At 53.7% G+C, this 18,677-nt stretch overlaps 3 protein-coding genes across 8 annotated transcripts; 2 read left to right on the top strand and 1 right to left on the bottom strand.

Annotated features, from left to right (window-relative positions):
* The first annotated feature begins 571 nt into the window (after positions 1 to 571).
* TBC1D10B (TBC1 domain family member 10B) lies at positions 572 to 11,606 on the top strand. Its single transcript, XM_039247738.1, has 9 exons — positions 572 to 1,500; positions 4,897 to 4,996; positions 5,559 to 5,666; positions 5,758 to 5,864; positions 8,791 to 8,905; positions 9,032 to 9,097; positions 9,298 to 9,487; positions 9,832 to 9,986; positions 10,074 to 11,606. The coding sequence occupies exons 1-9, from the start codon at positions 572 to 574 to the stop codon at positions 10,716 to 10,718; spliced, it is 2,415 nt and encodes an 804-aa protein (XP_039103669.1). The 3' UTR covers positions 10,719 to 11,606.
* On the bottom strand, positions 11,597 to 13,342 carry LOC120242196 (sesquipedalian-1-like). 2 transcript variants are annotated; one of them, XM_039247746.1, is made up of 3 exons: positions 12,984 to 13,342; positions 12,737 to 12,878; positions 11,597 to 12,425 (listed from the first exon to the last, which is right to left on the bottom strand). In XM_039247746.1, the coding sequence occupies exon 3, from the start codon at positions 12,399 to 12,401 to the stop codon at positions 11,781 to 11,783; it is 621 nt and encodes a 206-aa protein (XP_039103677.1). In that variant the 5' UTR covers positions 12,402 to 12,425; positions 12,737 to 12,878; positions 12,984 to 13,342; the 3' UTR covers positions 11,597 to 11,780. The 2 variants fall into 2 exon arrangements, with proteins under 2 accessions (XP_039103677.1, XP_039103676.1); XM_039247745.1 differs by having other exon boundaries at positions 12,737 to 13,342.
* Positions 13,343 to 13,425: 83 nt separating this feature from the next.
* Positions 13,426 to 17,774, top strand: CD2BP2 (CD2 cytoplasmic tail binding protein 2). 5 transcript variants are annotated; one of them, XM_039247740.1, is made up of 7 exons: positions 13,426 to 13,519; positions 14,071 to 14,174; positions 14,474 to 14,612; positions 14,745 to 14,902; positions 15,010 to 15,445; positions 15,527 to 15,633; positions 15,721 to 17,774. In XM_039247740.1, the coding sequence occupies exons 2-7, from the start codon at positions 14,097 to 14,099 to the stop codon at positions 15,829 to 15,831; spliced, it is 1,029 nt and encodes a 342-aa protein (XP_039103671.1). In that variant the 5' UTR covers positions 13,426 to 13,519; positions 14,071 to 14,096; the 3' UTR covers positions 15,832 to 17,774. The 5 variants fall into 5 exon arrangements, with proteins under 5 accessions (XP_039103671.1, XP_039103670.1, XP_039103673.1 ...); XM_039247739.1 differs by having other exon boundaries at positions 13,428 to 13,519; positions 13,970 to 14,174; XM_039247742.1 differs by lacking the exon at positions 13,426 to 13,519 and adding an exon at positions 13,558 to 13,672.
* Positions 17,775 to 18,677: the final 903 nt, after the last annotated feature.

Here is an 18,677-nt window from a genome sequence, read left to right as displayed (position 1 = left end):
AGGTACTTCTTTCGTTCCACCTCCTCCTGCCTTCACTCCCCCCTTTCATTGGTCGTCTTATAGCCCTCCGCCTGCTCCATTTCCTCTTTCCAAATTACCCAGCCCCTTCCCACCTCCAACCCCACCCACCCTTCCAACGATTGGCAGAAACCCAGTTCCCTCTCTCCTATTATTCGCTCAAACACTCTGAAGAGGCGGGAGAAAAAAAAGGAGCGCGACGAGCCTGTCTCCGCGCAGGCGTGAAAGGCCGAAACGCTGGCCGCTTTGCCGGCACTGGGGCGTGTGCGCAGGCGCGAGGTCGGCCGCTAGCCCGAAGCTGGAGGGAGGGGGCGGCGGCGAGAGAGCGCCAGGGGTGAGAGGGCGCGAGCGAGACCCCAGCGCCTGGCACCCCAGGACCCTTGCCACGCCTCCGCGCGCCCGGCGGCGGCCCGCGCGCCACCCTCATCTGCGACGCGCTCCGGGCCGCGCCCTTAGTCTTCTCCTCTTCCTTGGCGGGCGGCGCGGAGCGGCCTGAGGGGCGGCGCCTTCTGCGGCCGCCCCGGCGGGGGGATGTGAGGGGTGGCTCGCGGCCATGGAGACGGGCCCGGCGCCCTTAGTGGCCCCGCCGCGCCGTCATGGCGCCCCCGCGGCCCCCTCGCCGCCGCCCCGCGGCTCCCGGGCCGGGCCCGTCGTGGTGGTGGCTCCGGGGCCGCCAGTGACCACGGCCACTTCGGCCCCGGTCACCCTGGTGGCCCCCGGGGAGGCGAAGCCCGCCTGGGTCCCGGGGCCCACCCAGACCTCGGCCCCGGCCTCGGCTGTCACGGGCAGCACCGTGGTGGTACTGACTCTGGAGGCCTCACCCGAAGCCCCGAGGGCGCAGGTCTCCGCTGACCCAGACCCCCTGGTGCCCGCGGCAGTGGCAGGAACCGAGATGTCCATGGCTTTGGGCCCAGGAACAGATTCTCCGAAGACGGAGGAGGCTAGAACCTCACCCCCCCCTGGACCAGGTACCCCCACCAGGACCCCTTCCAGAACAGCTCCTGGGGCTCTGACCGCCAAACCCCCGCTTGCCCCCAAGCCGGGAACCACAGTTGCCTCAGGAGTGACCGCGCGGGTTGCAGCAATGACATCAGGACAGGTGACAGATGGACATGAAGCTGCAGCAGCAACATCAGCATCAACCGCACAGGCTCCAGAGGACCCCTCGGGGTCTGGCACAGGCCCTTCAGGGACATGTGAGGCTCTGGTAACTGTCGTGACGGTCACCCCAGCTCCGGAGCCTGCTGAAAACTCTCAGGACCTAGGCTCCACGTCCAGCCTGGGACCTGGCATCTCTGGGCCTCGAGGGCAGGCCCCGGACACTCTGAGCTACTTGGACTCTGTAAGCCTCATGTCTGGGACCTTGGAGTCCCTGGCAGATGATGTGAGCTCCATGGGTTCAGACTCGGAGATAAATGGGCTGGCCCTGCGCAAGACGGACAAGTATGGCTTCCTTGGGGGCAGCCAGTATTCGGGCAGTCTGTGAGTACCCAGTGGGCACCCAGTGGGGCTTCAGGGAAGCAGAGGTTGGGGAGGAGGAAATGACACACCTTGCCCAGATCCTGGCAGTTCATCCTCCTCTGAGGCTCCAGGGGAGTGGCTCCAGCAGGAGTGAGACACTTGCTGATCCCTGTCAGGCCTAGAGCATCCTGAGGTTTTGGTGGCACTTGCATGTTACTCTAACCAGGTGCAGACCAGGTGTCAGGAGTTCTGGGTTTGAGCTTTGCTCTTAGTGTGTTGTGTGCCCTTGCTCTAGTGTTTTCCCTATTTCCGTGTCAGTTTCCTTCTCTACACAGTGAAAGGTTGAATGAGGTGATAGTAAGGTCGTCCCAGCTCCTTAATGTGAAAAACTTCAACTGTGGGCCAGATGTTCTGGAAGGTTGGCTGGGAGGGATTCTGGTAGAGATATTTGGTCCCTGAAGGAGGAGTCTGGGAGGGAGACAGTCATCTTCCTTCCCCTATAGCCCTAGGTCTGATGGGGTGATGACCTGGGGGGGGGGGGGGGGGGGGGGGGGGGGGGGGGGGGGGGGCTGGTCAATGGAGGAGAGACCCTGCAGGTGAGGCTCCTTTGCAAAACAGAGAAGGGCAGTCTTGTGTTTTTACTGAAGGAAGGGGTTGGGGGAGGCCTCTTCCCCATTTCCTCATCTCCCCAGCCGGGCTTACTCTTTCCTAGTTCCCTCCAGGGGCCTGAGTCACTCCTGATGTGGGGGTGTGATTGCCTCTGACTTCTTCCTTCCCTCTCTCTGGGAAGGATCCTGTCCATTGTTCCTGTACCCCTTTAACCTGCTGGTCAGTTCAACCTGCAGCATCACCTGAGCACCCAAGTGCCAGACCCTGTGCTGGGTACTAGGGATAAAGTAGTTGTTTCAAGGTGCTTGTCATCTAGAGGGAGAAACAAACACTTAACCAGTTGGTTTCCATATATGTTAGGTTTAGCCTAGAGATCAGCACAGGATTTTGTGAGTACCCAGGGAGGGGATCTTTTGCCCGCTTAGAATTCAACTGAGTCTGGTCCAAAACCTGAAGAATGAGTAGGGTTTTGTCTAATAGTGTATGTGTGTGTTGGGGTGGGGGCGCCTGCCTGGGGTTGGGGGAAGCACTATGGGAAGGTAGTCTAGGTGTTTTATAATCCAACAAAAGACAGAAAACCTTTGATTGAGCACCAACGTTCATGGTCCTAGGAAGGCAACTGAAGTTTGACCTTGGTGTTTTCCCATGCCAGAAGGTTGCATTTTTGTACCCAACGTATAGGCGAAGAAACAGGATTAGAGCAGCTGAATGAATTGCCACACTCCACATGTATCTGTGCCACCAGTGGCTTCCTCTCAATACTCTGCTGTCTCCAAGGAACTTGGATTGAATTGGATTTCAGGGAGCCCCTCTTGTGTGCCAGGCACTGTGGTCGATGCTGTTTCTCTGTTTTGTAATTTTGTCCCTCTAAAATCTGTCTTCCATGCTGGAAGAATATACTTCTGAGGCAAGGCTGACTGGGGCCCATGTTACCTTAAAAGCTTATAGTAGCTCCCCACTGGCCACCGGATAAAGTCCCACGTGCTTTATTTTGCACATAGACTCATTATCTGGCTTTGCTGGCCTTTCTGGTCTTCTGTCCCACCATTCCTCATCATGCACTTAGTTCTGTGGTCCTGTTGAACTGATTGTAGTCTCTCTTCCTTCATACTCCGGTTGTTCCACCTGCCAGGAATGCCTTTCTCCTCCTCCTGTCTTGGTATGTTCTACTCAGTCCTTCCTGGCTTATAATGCAGATGTCTCCTCCTCCAGGAAGCCTTTCCTGATATCCACTGCCCCTACTCCAGTCTGTGCCTCTCCTGTGCATTTTTGGTATTGCATTTCCCACACCACATTGCAGTCCTCTCCCTTGCAAGCTTGTGACCTTCTTGATGGCAGGAAAGGGATTATCTTATTCTTCCTGATCCTTAGAGTTTGAAAGTGACTTATGGTAGAAATTAATGAACAGTGATGGGTCGCCTGGGTTGCTTGGTCAGTTAAGCGTCTGACTTTAGCTCAGGCCATGCTCTTGCAGTTTGTGAGTTCGAGCCCCATGTCGGGCCCTGTGCTGACAGCTTGGAGCCGGGAGCCTGCTTCAGATTCTCTGTCCCTCTCTCTCTCTGCCCCTCCCCTGCTAACTCTCTGTCTCTCTCTCTCAAAAATAAAATAATAAATATTTTTATGGGCGCCTGGGTGGCTCATTTGGTTAAGCGTCCAACTTTGGCTTGGGTCATGATCTCGCAGTCCTTGGGTTTGAGTCCTGATTTAGGCTCGGTGCTGACAGCTCAGAGTCTGAAGCCTGCTTTGTATTCTGTGTCTCCCTCTCTCTTTGCTTCTCCCTTACCTGTGCTCTGACTCTCTATCCCAAAGATAAATAAACGTTAAAAAAAACTAATGAGCAATGATTAAGTGGTTCTAAGACAAAAGAAGCTAATAGTTAATGAGCCCATCCATTTGCCAGTCCTTTATATGCAGTTTCTCAGTAGTCCTCTCATACCTTTGTGATGTAGGTGGTGGCATCCCTTTTTAACAGATGAGAAAGAGATTCAGGTTATCACTTGCCAAGATCCCTCCATTTCTAATGGACAGAACTGGAATTTGAGTTCAGGTCTGTCTGGAAATTCAATCTCATTCTTCCATTCATTTCCCGGTACTGGTTCCTACACTTTTCAAGACTCTTGGGGTATCTTGAGTGTGAAGGTGCGACGGAACAATGGGCAAACAGTACAAGGAAAACTTCATTTGCTTGGGAATCTAGGGTGACTTCAGGGAAGAGGAGGTAGAGGGAATTGCAGGTGGCTCAGGGGATCTCAAGAGTCTGATAGGAGGAAACTCAGTTGTTTCTAAGGAGGCAGAGAAGTATATTTTTATTTGTTTTGTATTTTTTTTAATAGCAAGTGCTATTTGTTATATAATCTCTCAAGTAGATACTATTTTCTCTCCATCTTACAAATGAGGAAATTGAAGCTGAGAGGAATTTTATGACTTGCACAAGGTCACACAATGAATAAGTGGTAAAGTTAGAACTTGGACCCAGGTCTAATGCAGAATATGGCTTTTAAATATTCTGTACCCTCTCCCCAAACTTGTAAGCGCCATAAGCAGGATTTGAACACACCCAACATGTATAGAGGTTGAACATGAGAACACCATCTCTGTGGCAGAGATTCCTTCCAAGGGGAAGATGTCCTTTCAGTGTGGTGAACTAGGCCCTTTGATGCCTAAGTGGCCAGATATCCTGATATTTGGTAGCTCACAAAATGCTTTTACAGCCAGTCTCTCATTTGAGCCTGGGGAGGTGGATTCTGTCAGTAATCCATGTTTTATACTACTGCTACTGACCCCTTCCATGCTCTCTTCATCCTGCAGAGAGAGCTCCATTCCTGTAGATGTGGCTCGGCAGCGTGAACTCAAATGGCTGGAGATGTTCAGTAACTGGGATAAGTGGCTGTCACGGCGTTTCCAGAAGGTTTGGAAGGCTGAGTGGTGGGCAGGGCAATGGACAAGTTGGGAGGGGCTTAGGGTGGGCTCATATGCTCCAGGGAAGCCACGATAGTATTTGTTCTCTAGACCACATTGGGGGAGATGGGGGGGTGGGTCTTGGGCCAGGGGGGCCGGTGGGGAGGAGTAGCTTTAAAGATAGAAGGCCACAGGGGCGCCTGGGTGGCTTAGTCCGTTAAGCGTCCGACTCTGGCTCAGGTCATGATCTCGTGGTTCGTGGGTTCGAGCCCCGCGTCGGGCTCTGTGCTGACTGCCAGCTCAGAGCCTGGAGCCTGTTTCAGTCTGTGACCCCCTCTCTCTGACCCTCCCCTGCTCACGCTGTCTCTCTCTCTCTCCTAGAAATAAATAAAAAACATTAAAAAAATTAAAAAAAAAAAAAAAAAAAAGAGATAGAAGGCCACACCAGGTCCAGTGGAATAAAGCCAAGGGATGTGGGAGGGCTGTCTCAGGAAGCCTGAGGACTGCTTAGGGAAGGCCTGGAGGCTCTGCCAGCCCCTGAAGCTGTCGTCCCGCCTGCCACCCTGCCTTAGGTGAAGCTGCGCTGTCGGAAGGGGATCCCCTCCTCCCTCAGAGCCAAGGCTTGGCAGTACCTGTCCAATAGCAAGGAACTCCTGGAGCAGAACCCTGGCAAGTTTGAGGTGTGTCCAGGGTATGGGGACATGTGATATTGTGTGAAGGTTATCATCAGTCCCCCTAGATCCTGAGATAATTCCTGCTGTCCCACTACAGGAGCTGGAACGGGCTCCTGGGGACCCCAAGTGGCTGGATGTGATTGAGAAGGACCTGCACCGCCAGTTCCCTTTCCATGAGATGTTTGCTGCTCGAGGAGGGCATGGGTAAGATGGCCTGATCATGTGGGTCAGTCTGTAGAAGGCTCCAGGTAGATACAGAGCTGGGTTGGAATCTGTTCTTACCGTCCAGGGTTCCTAGGAGAGTGGTCCTTAATGGATTAAGTGTCAAGCCGTATTGAAGGACTTGTCCCGGGAGGGAGATTCTGACTTGGGGCCGGGTGGTGTTAGAGGGGAGACAAGAGGCACAACAAGGACTTACTGAAGAGGCCGCATTTGAATTGGGTCTTGAAGGATAGATGGGAGCAGAGCTGGGGGCAGGTTTTTCCTGGCTGGGGGTTTATGGAAGCCGTCTCTGGGGTGTGGGGTGGTGTGGCTGAGGCTAGAAAAGCAATTTAGAGCCAGATCACCAGAGGCCCTTAAAAATTGTTCCAAGCACTTGTACTTTTGTTCTGTATGCTAGGCTTCCCCAAGATGTATATATATATATATCACTCCTTAGTAACATGAAAGATGGTATTAGGTGGCTCTCAGATGCACATTTTTCATCAGTTCATCTTTTCAGCAAATATTTAACTGAACACTGCTATCTGCCAGGAACTGGCCTAGTCACAGATGACAGCACTTAACAAGACAAAAACTCCTGCCCTTGTGGGGCTTAGTATATTTTAGTGGAGGTAGACAATAAGTAAATAAGACAAAGAAGGAAAGTGTGTTGTATGTGAAGAGGTGGTAAGTATTAAAGAGGAGTTTAAAGCCAGAAAGGGGAATAGAGAATGTGAATGGGGATGGGGTTACAGTGAACTGATTTGTGTTTTAAAGGGATCATTCTGGTTGCTGTGCTGAGGATAGTATAAGGAGACCAGGACAGAAGCAGAGAGACCTGTTAGGAGACTATTTCCATAATTGAGGAGAGAGACGATGATAGCTATCCATAGAATGGTAGCTGTGGAACTATGGGGGAAAATGGTTGGGTTCTAGCTATATTTTGAAGGTAGAGCCAAAAGGATTTGCCAACAGGTTAGATGTGAACTGTGTGTGTGTGTGTATGAGAGAGAAAGAGAGAGAGACAGAGACAGAGATTGGAATCAAGGCTGATTCTGAAGGTTTTGAGCCTGAGAAACTAAAAGAATGGAGTTGTTTATATATTGTATACTGTTTTGGATGGGAAAAGGAGGTTAGAGGGGTATGTTAATAGATCAGTTTTGGAATGTGAAATTTGAAATGCTAATTGGACATCCAGATGGAGATGTCAAGAAAGTTGAATGTACGACCTTTATAAATCTGGAATTTGGGGAGAAGTTTAAATTGGAGGTAAGCTAGAGATTGAGAGTTATCAGCCTCTAGATGGGACTGAATTTCACCTGTGGGATTGGATGAGATCATCAAGGCAGCAAGTGTAGATACAAAAGGAAACTCAGATTGAGCCTTGCAGCTCTAACATTTCAAGAATGGGAAGATGAGAACGAACCAGCTCAGGAAGGAGAAACTAGAGAGGCAGAAGGAAAACCAGGGCAGTGTGATTTCTGGAAGCAAAGGGGTTTCAGGACCAGTTGTATGAAATGCTGCTGATGGGTCAAGTAAAGTCAAGTCTGCAAATTGACCTCTGGACTCAGCACAGTGGAGGTCATTGGTGACCTTGATAAAGGCAGTTTGTGAGGGGCAGTAGGGTTAAGCCTGACTGGAGAATGGAAGGAAAGAGATTAAAGACAGCAAGTCTGTATTCTGAAGTTTTTCTGACTAGGTAAGGAGAGAAATGGCATAGTGTTTGGAGGGGAAGGGGGGTAGTGAAGAGACTTTTTGTAAGCTAGAGGAAATAACAGATGTTGGTATGCCAATGAGAATGATCTAGTAGGGAGAGAAAAACTGATGATGCAGGAGAGGTGGGTGGCTTGCTGGAGTGATGGCCTGTGTAGGGCAGAGGGGATGGGATGCAGTACTCAAGTGGAAAAGCTTTGTTTGGCCAGGACCACAGACAGTTCACCGACAGCAACAGGGAGAAAGCAGGGACACAGATGCAGGTAGGGAGGTAAAAATAGCATGGGAGCTTGTGGGAGTTGTATGTTTCATAGGTATTAGATAAAATAACTAATATATATAGCAAAGCTGTCATTTGATGGATGCTATTGCAAAGTAGGGAAAAATATTCAGTAAATAATAGTGGGGAGGTATGCAGGTACAGGACAAGATCACACTTCAATGACTGAATTTGGGGATGTGAGAGATTATTACTTTTTACTTTTTTCTGGGTAAGAAATGAATGTCTGAGCTACAGAATGGCTGTGGAGGTAGAGAGAAGGAACAGGCATGAATGAAATTCAAGATGTAGTGTTGATAACTTGGCGATTAGCCATGAGGAGGAGCCTTTCCAGTGTGGGGCTAAGTGAATGGAATTCTCAGACAGAGCGATGGGCACCCTTAAGAAAGAGGAGCAGGTCTAGGGCAGAGATTTTATTCTTTTGGATACAGAGACAAGAGAAAGGTCTGAGGCACAGCTGGCTTCCCAGGCCTTCACCAAGAACCAGGGCCCAGTGGACATGCTGGCAGAGAACTGATGGAATCCCCTGAGGCCGATAAGGCAGGCCCTGCTCTGGGGTGATCAGAGCACTCAGACAGTGCTACAGGAGATCCGATGTTGTGGACAGTGAAAGCTTTCTGAAGAAGGTGACCTTGAAGGTCTATGGGATGGTGGCAGATGAAGGAGGGAGAGAACACACAGCCTGTGCTGGGGAATGGGTAGGGAGCTCAGGCTGGAGCCTGGAATGCTTTGATTATGGTCTGAGTTGTTGGCTTAACCTTGATGGGCAGCGCTAGGAAGGTCGGTGGAGGTGTGTGGTGGTGAACCTCTGAGGTTAACCTGGAACTGGATCTAGGAGGGGTCTGGGCTGGGGCTGGTTGTGGGGGCAGGCTTAGTTTGGGGCAACGAGCCCCCAACTCCTGTGATTGCCCTCATGGTCTTTCCCAATACCCACAGGCAACAGGACCTGTATCGAATCCTGAAGGCTTACACTATCTACCGGCCCGATGAGGGCTACTGCCAGGCCCAGGCCCCAGTGGCCGCCGTGCTGCTCATGCACATGCCTGCTGAGGTCAGCATACGCTGGTCCTGGTTGGGGAGGGACTGGGAGGACCTTGGCCTACAGTGGTGATGGGGGAGCTCTCTGTTCTCGGTTTCTCAGGCCCCATCCCTCCCTCCTTGTTCTCGCTCTTCTCAGCAAGCTTTTTGGTGCCTGGTGCAGATCTGCGACAAGTACCTCCCCGGTTACTACAGTGCAGGGCTGGTGAGTGTCTGGGAGCTGGGTGCACCCAAGGTTGTGACTTTCCCCTGAGGCTGCAGGGAGGTCCTTGTCCTGCCCCACCCTCTGCCCTTTAGTCCCTCTGCTCTGGGCCTCTCCCCCGGAGGTGAGGATCCCCCACTAGGGATAGTCCTGCCTGACGGGGGCCACAGTAGGCCTCTTCTCATGGCTCATCCCACTTCCAGGAGGCCATTCAGCTGGACGGAGAAATCTTTTTTGCGCTGTTGCGCCGGGCCTCCCCGCTGGCACACCGGCACCTGCGGCGGCAACGCATTGACCCCGTGCTCTACATGACAGAATGGTTCATGTGCATCTTTGCCCGCACCCTGCCCTGGGCTTCAGTGCTACGTGTCTGGGATATGTTCTTCTGTGAAGGTACTTCTGTAGCCATTCAGGCCGCGAGGGGGCCAGGGTTTCCATGGTGGCTGCCAGAGAGTGGCCTGCTGCCAGAAGGTACCTCTGGGGCCTAGGCTTCCCTGTAAGCAGTCTGGGGGCTGGAGAAACTGGGGCCTAGTCGTGACTCTGCTATTAATCCAGAGCTTACTCTTCCTCTCAGGAACCTGAAACCCATGGCAGCTCATTTCCCTTCATGGGGCCTCAGTTTCCTTATCTGTATGGGTGGCAGTAAGACAGGGATGGAGCCTATGAGTCCCTTCTGAATGGGACACACTGAGATCCCAGCCCTGATCACCCATGCTCTCTTCTTTCTGACCTTGCAGGCGTCAAGATCATTTTCCGGGTGGCCCTGGTGCTGCTGCGTCACACACTGGGCTCGGTGGAGAAGCTTCGTTCCTGCCAGGGCATGTATGAGACCATGGAGCAGCTGCGCAACCTGCCCCAGCAGTGCATGCAGGAGGACTTCCTGGTGCATGAGGTAGGCTGTGGCCTGAGCACACCCACACCTGCTTCAGGCCATACCCGCCCTCACCTTCATTCTGGTACCCATTGCTTCTCTGTCTAGGTGACCAACCTCCCAGTGACAGAAGCACTGATTGAGCGAGAGAACACAGCCCAGCTCAAGAAGTGGCGAGAAACCCGGGGGGAGCTGCAGTATCGGCCCTCTCGGCGACTCCATGGCTCCCGGGCCATCCATGAGGAGCGGCGGCGGCAGCAGCCACCCCTGGGCCCCTCCTCCAGCCTCCTTAGCCTCCCTGGCCTCAAGAGCCGAGGCTCCCGGGCAGCCGGAGGGGCCCCCTCCCCACCCCCTCCTGCCCGCAGGGCCAGTGCTGGGCCTGCCCCAGGGCCTGTGGTCACCGCTGAGGGACTGCATCCATCCCTTCCTTCGCCTACTGGCAACAGCACCCCACTGGGTCCCACCAAGGAGACTCGGAAGCAGGAGAAAGAACGGCAGAAACAGGAGAAGGAACGTGAGAAGGAGCGGCAGAAACAGGAGAGAGAACGGGAGAAGCAGGAGAAGGAGCGGCATAAATGGGAAAAAGAGCAGGAGAAGGAGCAACAGAAGCAGGAGAAGGAACGGCAGAAGCAGGAAAAGAAGGCCCAAGGCAGGAAGCTCTCGCTGCGTCGGAAGGCAGACGGGCCCCCAGCGCCCCAGGATGGTGGGGACGGGCCCTCGGCATCTGAGGCCCGGCAGGATGCCTACTTCTGACCTCTGTCCCCGGGGCTGGACTGCACGGCCTCCCTTTTTTTCCCCTCAGTCGGGAGCAGGCCTGGCCTGGGGTGCTGCCGCGAGCTTCCTGGACAGACTGTCCTTCGGGGGAACGTGGTTTGACTTCCCCCATCTCCTTGCCAGCTGCTGATCCCTACACGGCTGGGACAGTGACAGTGCATGGGGCAGCTGCCTTTCCTCGGGGCAGGTGTGAACAAGTCTGGAGCCCCTTCGCCTCCAGTTAGGCCCACCGGGGGTCTCTGTCACTCCTGCCCCAGTTCCCTTTGGGGTTCTTTCCCAGGTGCAGTCCTGATTGGCCTTTGTCACTTCAGGGGTGACTTGGCAATGGGAATCAGCAGTTTTCAGATTCTTACACTCCAGTTGCTCCCTTTATCCATGAGTGGAGCTGGGTTCCTTTTTCCCTTCTTCAGACCTGCTGGTCTCCCCCACTTCCTGGTCGGGGGCCAGGGCTCTCCTTGCTCTACTTCTGGACATCTCTGTGTTGTAATTATGTACAGAGGACCTGGTCGGCCCAGGGTGGGGGTGCTCGCTCTATCTTCTGTCCTTTGGTTCTCCTTCCATAATGTTCTTGCACCTGTTTATTTAAGGGGACATGCACTGGAACAGGAAATGTCTCCCCCTGCCCCACCTGCCATTCTCCTTGTTCTCTTTCCTCTTCACCTACCTTCCTCTATGTTCTCAGGCCTCTCCTGCTTTGTCTCACCAGGGCCCCCGCCTGTCACCTTGTTTCCCCTCCAGCCCCTATCTGGGTAAGGGGTCTTCCCCTGAGCTCCAGGGGGTGGAACCCAATGTTTACATTCTCTTGTCTTTGCTCCCACCCTGTGCGGCGCTTCACGGAATCGGAAGAGAACCTGCTGTTGTACCTGGGCCTGTCTCCTGCCTTGTTATTTGATAAAGGAAGTTAGAATAAAAGCTAGGCCGGGTGGGGGTGGGGGGAAAACAATGGAGCAGGCCAGGATCTGCCTGGGTGTCTGCTGAAGCACTCAGCTGGTCTTGGCAGGGAGGTACCTTTTGGCCTTTGGTCCATCTTTCAGTCGCTCATCAACAACTGTTGAGCGCCTGCGCCCCCTTTGCCTGGGATCTGCCGCCTCTGTCGTCACTGGACTGGAGTCCTCTACACACCACCTGCAGCACCCGGATCTCTTTCCCAAAGCGCTCGTGCAACTCCTGGAAGCTGGAGGGGGGGCCGAGGGTGGCTAGGAAGCCACAGTCTTCTGGGGGTGAGCTGGGTTCTTGGCCAGCTGCCTGGCACAGCTCCCGGTACTGGGCTTCCAGTGGGGGTAGTAGCACCACCAGCGGCCTCCAGCTCGCCCCAGCCAGTGCCCTCAACCACGCTCCCAGCTCTTCCTGGTTTTCTGCTGCCAGCTTGTAGGCCCGCCCACCTTCTGTGCCCTCAACCCCGGGGGTCAAGATGGTAAAAGCATAGGGTTCTGTGGCCCCAAGGCGTGGCTCCACCTGGCAGTTTTCTAAGAGGATGAGGCCCAGGGGTGTGCGGTCAGCCTGGTGCCCCAGGTAGAAGAGGAGGTTTCCCCGGAGGACAAACCAGCGGCGTTGATAGCTGGTATTTCGGGCTCCCTTCTTTAGCAAGATGCCCTCCCGGTCTGGAGCCTGTGTTCTGTATCCGTGGAAGAAACTGAGCACGGACTTTCGGTGCAGTTTCATGGTAGTCCAATCCGAGCGTGAACCCTGGGGGCAGGCAGGAGAGAGGAGGGGTGATCTCCTTGTTCTGCTGGGCACCCCATGCCGCCCTCCAGTGACTCCAGTAGGTTCTTCCTGGGCACAGCCTTAGTCTAGTGGGATTCAAGACTGTCCTGAAGAGCTAAAGGTCTTGTCCCTATACCACAGTGACCCATACCTCCCCCGCTTTAGCTCTATTCCTTGGGCCAACTTACAGATTCTAGTCTGGGGCCGCTGGACTGGGGCCCTACTTGCTGAGAGGGGCTTTATCCTGAGGCTGTGGTCTGAGAGAGAGGCATTGTTGCTCCTTTCCAGCCTACCTGAGATCGGGGCACAGGAAGCTTCTGGCCTGGATACTGGGCACAGGTACCACTGTCACCTCTGCGGGGATGGCTCTTCCCACCTCTGAAACCGGGAACTCAACCAGGTGATAGGCGTGGGGTGAATGACTTCCCCTGGGTCCTAAAGAGAGCCGGATTCGTAAAGTGCCCCCAAAGCCTGCTGGGGGCTCCAAGCGGGCCATCATCAGAACTGGGTCTCTCCTCAGGGAGAAGAGCAAGGTCGCACCTCGGACTAGGAGAGGACAGGACTGGACGCTGAGTGGGAAGGCAGGATTCCTAAGGAGACGGTGAGGGGCGCAAAGCCCTTGGCCAACCCTGGGGAATGGTGGCTTAACTCTGTAAAGGGAAACGGGCCGAAACCCGCTGTCCCACTTTGCCCCTCCATCATGATCCTGGGCGCCCTTTTAAGTAGTGTGCTTCACTTTCTCTTCAGAGCCTCTAACTGCTGTAGGAGGGAATCTAAACTGTATCCGGCCATCCCTATCGTTTGATCAGGGTCTAGGCATTTATACGTCGCCTGTTCTCGCCATTGTCGCCCCACACTGGTCACGTCACTCAGGGGAGGGCGGGGTTGTCTTCCCAGCTCTCTGCGTACTTCCGCCCGGTTTTCCAGTTAGTCGTCTAACCCGAGTGAAGCCACTTCCGGCCTTCTCTGGCGCCTTCCGCAGTTCTCTTCCGGGTGATGGCGGCCGGTGCCCCGGATGTAGTCCTCGTGAGCGTCTTTCTCTTTTTCTTCCCCCACGGCCTCCCGTGGATCCTGAGGTGAGCGCGCGCCAGTGGGGCTGCTCGAATCCCCGCGGCTCTGCCGCCTCTCTTTGTACACTTAGATTTGTACACTTAGCCCGGGACAGTTGGCGGTCACCCCGCGGAGTTGAGAGTTCAGCGCGGGCCGGAGGGGAGTGGCCAGCAAGCCAGGTCCTGGGTCCACCCAGGCCCTGCGGGCTCTGAGGGGACTGGGGGTGGAGGAGAGGGTGTCAGCCCGCAGATCCCCGTCGCAGCCAGAACTGTTGGGGCCAGGAATGGGGAGGTATGGGGGAGGGGAGCCTGTCTCTTTACGTCAAGGATGGGGGTTGCCCGTGGGGAGCCCCTACGCGCGACCGCCTGTCCGCCCCCGCTCCAGCAACTCTGTTGGAGGCCGAGCCAAGTCCCGGGGGCCTTCTGGCTGCCAGCTTCCCTCGCGGCCCCTCACTGTGTGCTCCCTCTCCTCCCAAGCTGGATCTAGTGCGTACCAGGTGATGGCTTGTTGTGCTGGGGCACTTCCGCGGTGAGTAGCCGCGCCCGCTTCCCTTAATCTGCATCCTCTCTCGACCCAGCCTGGGGAAGGCTCCTCAGTCCAGTCATGCCGAAGAGGAAAGTGACCTTCCAAGGTGTGGGAGATGAAGATGATGAGGATGAAATCAGTGTTCCCAAGAAGAAGGTGAGGGGGCCAGACCCATGCATTCTGAGGAGGAGGGAGGGGAGGGAAAGAACTAGAAGCCAGAAGAGAAAAAGAGAGGGGCGGGAGGGGAGGGAAGGTGGCAAAGAAAGCAGAGAGAGGGCTGGCTTTTCCATGTGCTCTGGGAAATGGGTTTGGAGAAGGTTCAGTTTGAGAGGGTTTTGAAGAAGAACCTACCTAGAATTTTCAGTTGGGGAAGGTTTTGAAGAAAAATCTACGTCAAGTATCTTGAGGAATAGCCAGTAATCTGCATCTCTCAACTTGCCGGCCCTTCCTCACAGCTGGTGGATCCTGTAGCTGGGGCAGGGGGTCCTGGGAGCCGATTCAAAGGCAAACACTCTCTGGACAGTGACGAGGATGATGATGAGGAGGAGGAGGGGTCCAGCAAATATGATATCCTGGCCTCAGAGGATGTGGAAGGTGAGCTAAACCCAAGAATTGATGCAGCTGGACGAACAGATCGAGCTTTTAGGAACGTGGGGCAAGGAAGCTCTTTGTCTTTTGCGTGTGTGTGCGCGCACCCAGCATGGGATGCCTGTGTCTTTCGTGCAGGTCAGGAAGCAGCCACACTCCCCAGTGAGGGAGGTGTGCGGATCACACCCTTCAACCTACAGGAAGAGATGGAGGAAGGCCACTTTGATGCTGATGGCAACTACTTCCTGAACCGGGATGCTCAGATCCGAGACAGCTGGCTGGACAACATTGACTGGGTGTGGCCGAGGGGCTGACATGGCGGGCGGCCTGGAGGCAGCAGGTGCTGGGCCTGGGCCCTCCCGCAGTTTGGAGGAGATAACCCGTCCCTGTTTTCACATCACAGGTGAAGATCAGGGAGCGGCCTCCTGATCAGCGCCCACCGTCAGACTCAGAGGAAGAGGACAGCCTGGGCCAGACACCAATGAGTGCCCAAGCCCTCCTGGAGGGCCTTCTGGAGCTGCTGTTGCCAAGAGAGACAGTGGCTGGCGCGCTGAGGCGTCTGGGAGCCAGAGGAGGAGGCAAAGGGGGCAGCAAAGGGGGTGGGCGGCCCAGTTCCCCGCAACGCTTGGATCGGCTCTCTGGGTTGGCCGACCAGATGGTGGCCCGGGGCAACCTTGGTGTGTATCAGGAGACAAGGGAACGGTTGGCCATGCGGCTGAAGGGGTTGGGTTCCCGGACCCAGGGACCCCCTGAGCCCACACCGCCACCCTCTCTGGACATGTTTGCTGAAGAAGTGGCAGAGGGGGAGCTGGAGACCCCAACCCCTACGCAGAGGGGAGGTAAGACTGGAGGCAGAGGAGGAGTGCTGTGGGCAGGGGCCGGGGAACTTGAGGCCCAGATGGCTTTGCATGTTGTTTTAGAAGCAGAGTTGCCAGGAGATGGACTGGTGGACGTGATGTGGGAATATAAGTGGGAGAACACGGGGGATGCTGAGCTGTACGGGCCCTTCACCAGCACCCAGATGCAGGTAAGTCCCTTTCTACTTCTTCTGCCGCTTCTCTCCCTCCCCGCACCCGTATCAGTCCTTTCCCAGCTCTGCTCTCTTTTCCTACAGACCTGGGTGAATGAAGGCTACTTCGCAGATGGTGTTTATTGCCGGAAGCTGGACCCTCCTGGCGGACAGTTCTACAACTCCAAACGCATTGACTTTGACCTCTATACCTGAGCCTGCTCAGGGCCCTGTTTTGGTGGCCCCTTCTTTCCTGAACTCTGTGGAGGAGGCCCCAGCTGCCTCAGGCATTGAGGACTTTAGGGGCCATTTTTCAGTCAATTTCCCTTTCCCAATAAAAGCCTTTGGTTGTATATTTAGGGCTTTGGCTGTGCTAATGGCCAGAAGCCAAGGACCTTCATAACCCCTTCGAACTCCTCTCATGAGTGGAAGTTTCTGGTTACCTAAACCATTTCACCTTTGTTTATCATTCCTGGGGTGGAACCAGAGCTGTCAGGTGGCCTCGAGTCTGCTCACCATCTAAAACTCCCTTTCACTCACATGCTGTCCTCCAGTATTCTCGGAGGGGGCTTTGGAACCTCAGAGCCTCTGTCTTCACAGCCAGTGTAGGTAGAGCACCAGAAGTGGAGAGTTTAGGGCTTGGGGGCTGGGACATCTGTTTGGAGGGAGGAGGAAGCCTGCTATCCGCAGACTCCCCACTGTCTCAGGCTTCTTCGGGGAACAGTGATGGCCCTTCAAGGCCATCTGGGCAGCCACTGAACTGGCACAAAAGGGCAGTGCCTCCTTGGAGCTCACACAGTGAATTGGAGAGCTGGCCCAGACCCAGCGGGCTTTTTTCCCAGACCTTTCTTGGCACCCTTGAAGTTCTCTGAAATTCACATTTCCTGAGCTCCCGGTGTGCAAAGGCTGGTGCCGTGAAGGAACCGGATAACTGGATTAGTCTTCTTCCAGGAATTCAGATTTTGGGGGGAGTATGGTTGGGAGGGGACAGGTATAATTGTATTGTCTGCACCTAGCACCTCCCACCTCTCACCAGTGCTGCCTTATGCCTCTTGTACCAAATTAGGTTGAACCCTCCACTTTTCTACTTTGGCTGTCCTTTGGAGTCCCAGGGGAGCTATAAAATTACTCAAATTCCAAGTGAGTTAGTTTAGAGAGTGGCTCAGTGGTTGGGGCTTTTTGAAAGCTCCCAGGTGATTCCAGTGTGTGGACAGGTGGAGAACCACTGGGCATGACTCAGGACTGAGGTTACACCTGGAGGGTCCACTTCCCAGATCCTGCTGTGGTGGCAGAGCTGAGCATGTGGTGGCCAGGGCTCTGCCGGTCTGTTACAGGATTGCTGGGCACCAGGGCTGCAGGTGGAAGGAGCCAGGCTTGGAAGTAGGAACGACAGCAGAGTGGGGACACTTGATGCTCTAGCGAGGCCTCCAACTTCTGTATTAGTTGGGTCCGTGCCGGTGCCAGCCCAGACTCGGTAGTCGTTGATTCCAAGATGTCTTCAGTTGTAAGTCTTCAGGTATCATTAAGAAAACCCTGCTAATTGCATTTGTAAGATGTCATTGATTAAATGGTTCGTCTGGATTTCAGAAGTGAAAAGCAATACAGCTGGTCACCTTTATAATCCCAGTGACAGACGGACTCATGGGAGGTGTGTACTGTTGGGTGAATAGATGAAAGCCAAGGGGGCAGTTCCCTTGGATGTACCACTGGCATCTCAGGCTCCACCTATCCAGGTCCCACCCCATCTACCCCTCACAGCCGCCTCCTGTGGTCACCTCCCTGATGAATGGTCCCCCAGAGATGTCCATGTCCTCAACAAAATCTGTGAATATGGGACCTTACGTGGCAAAAGAGACTGCAGATGTGATTAATGACTGAGATGGGCAGGGGGCCGTGCTATCCTGGAGTATGGAGGTGGGTGGGCCCAGTGTCATCACAAAGATCCTATAAAGTGAAAGGAGGGTCAAACACAGTTACTGGCTTTGAAGATGGAAGACCAGGTCATATGCCAAGGAATGCGGTGGCCTATAGAAACTGGAAAAGGCAAGCAAACAGCCCTCCCAGAGCTGCTACAGAAAAAAGCCCTACTGAGGATTTGAACCCAGTGAAAACCATTGTGGACTTCTGCCCTCTAGAATGTAATAAAGTGTTTCAAGCCACCAAGTTGTGGGTATTTATTATGGCCCCAATAGGAAACTAACACATACCCCACCTAGCTGAATGCCTTTCCTCTCCCACAAACATGACTTAAGTTCTCTGTCTCTGGCCATGCCCCTGTTTCAAGCCCCTATCAGCACTTCACCCCTTTGCCTTTCTTAAAACTGTTGGGCGTGTACATACAATTACTATTTTTACCAAAAACTTTACTGAGATGTAGTGCACCCGTTTGTACAGTTCAATAGTTTTTTTTAGAATATTCATAAGGCTGTGGAGCTATCACTACAATCCAATTTTAGAACATTTCTGTCCACCATAGAAGAAACTGCTCCCTTTACTCCCCACCCTCTGTGTCCTCCAGTCCCTGGTAACCACTAATTCACTTCCTGTCTCTGTAGAGTTGCCTATTCTGGCCGTTTCGTACAAATAGACTCATAAGATATGTGGTCTTTTGTGTCTCCTTGTGTCTACTTAGTTTTTGAGATTCAGCCATGTAACATGTAATAGTAATCTTTATTGTGAGTAATATTCCACCATATGAATGTATGGTATATTACCATTCACTAAACCTCACACTTTCTTTGGATTTTACTAATTTTTCCCTTATGTCCCTTGTCTGTTCCAGAATCTCTTCTGGGACACCCTTTCACATTTAATTATCATGTCTCCTTAATCTCTGGTCTGACAGTTCCTCAGAGTTGTTTTTGCTGACTTTGACAGTTTGAGGAGAATTGGTTTGGTATTTTGTAAAAATATTCCTCAAATTTCGGTGCTTTTTTGGGTCTGATATTTTTCTCATGATTAGATTTGAGTTATGGTTTTGGGAAGGAAGGCCATGGAGGTGAAGTCCCTTCCCTTTTACTGAAAACTTTTAATGGCTTCATTTCCCTTGAGATAAAGTTCAA

Source organism: Hyaena hyaena, unplaced genomic scaffold (genome assembly GCF_003009895.1).
Source record: "Hyaena hyaena isolate Hyena2069 unplaced genomic scaffold, ASM300989v1 scaffold_306, whole genome shotgun sequence".
In the NCBI taxonomy this organism is placed as follows: Eukaryota; Metazoa; Chordata; class Mammalia; order Carnivora; family Hyaenidae; genus Hyaena; species Hyaena hyaena.
The sequence above is the reverse complement of the archived record's forward strand: the minus strand, read 5'-3'. Positions and strand labels throughout refer to the sequence as shown.

Coding starts and splice junctions, on each gene's coding strand:
- TBC1D10B (XM_039247738.1), top strand. CDS start 572: ATGGAGACGGGCCCGGCGCCCTTAGTGGCCCCGCCGCGCCGTCATGGC. Junction 9,488..9,831: donor GGATATGTTCTTCTGTGAAG/GTACTTCTGTAG, acceptor CTGACCTTGCAG/GCGTCAAGATCATTTTCCGG. Junction 9,987..10,073: donor AGGACTTCCTGGTGCATGAG/GTAGGCTGTGGC, acceptor TTCTCTGTCTAG/GTGACCAACCTCCCAGTGAC.
- LOC120242196 (XM_039247745.1), bottom strand. CDS start 12,401: ATGAAACTGCACCGAAAGTCCGTGCTCAGTTTCTTCCACGGATACAGA.
- CD2BP2 (XM_039247740.1), top strand. CDS start 14,097: ATGCCGAAGAGGAAAGTGACCTTCCAAGGTGTGGGAGATGAAGATGAT. Junction 14,613..14,744: donor GGCCTCAGAGGATGTGGAAG/GTGAGCTAAACC, acceptor TCTTTCGTGCAG/GTCAGGAAGCAGCCACACTC. Junction 15,634..15,720: donor TCACCAGCACCCAGATGCAG/GTAAGTCCCTTT, acceptor CTTTTCCTACAG/ACCTGGGTGAATGAAGGCTA.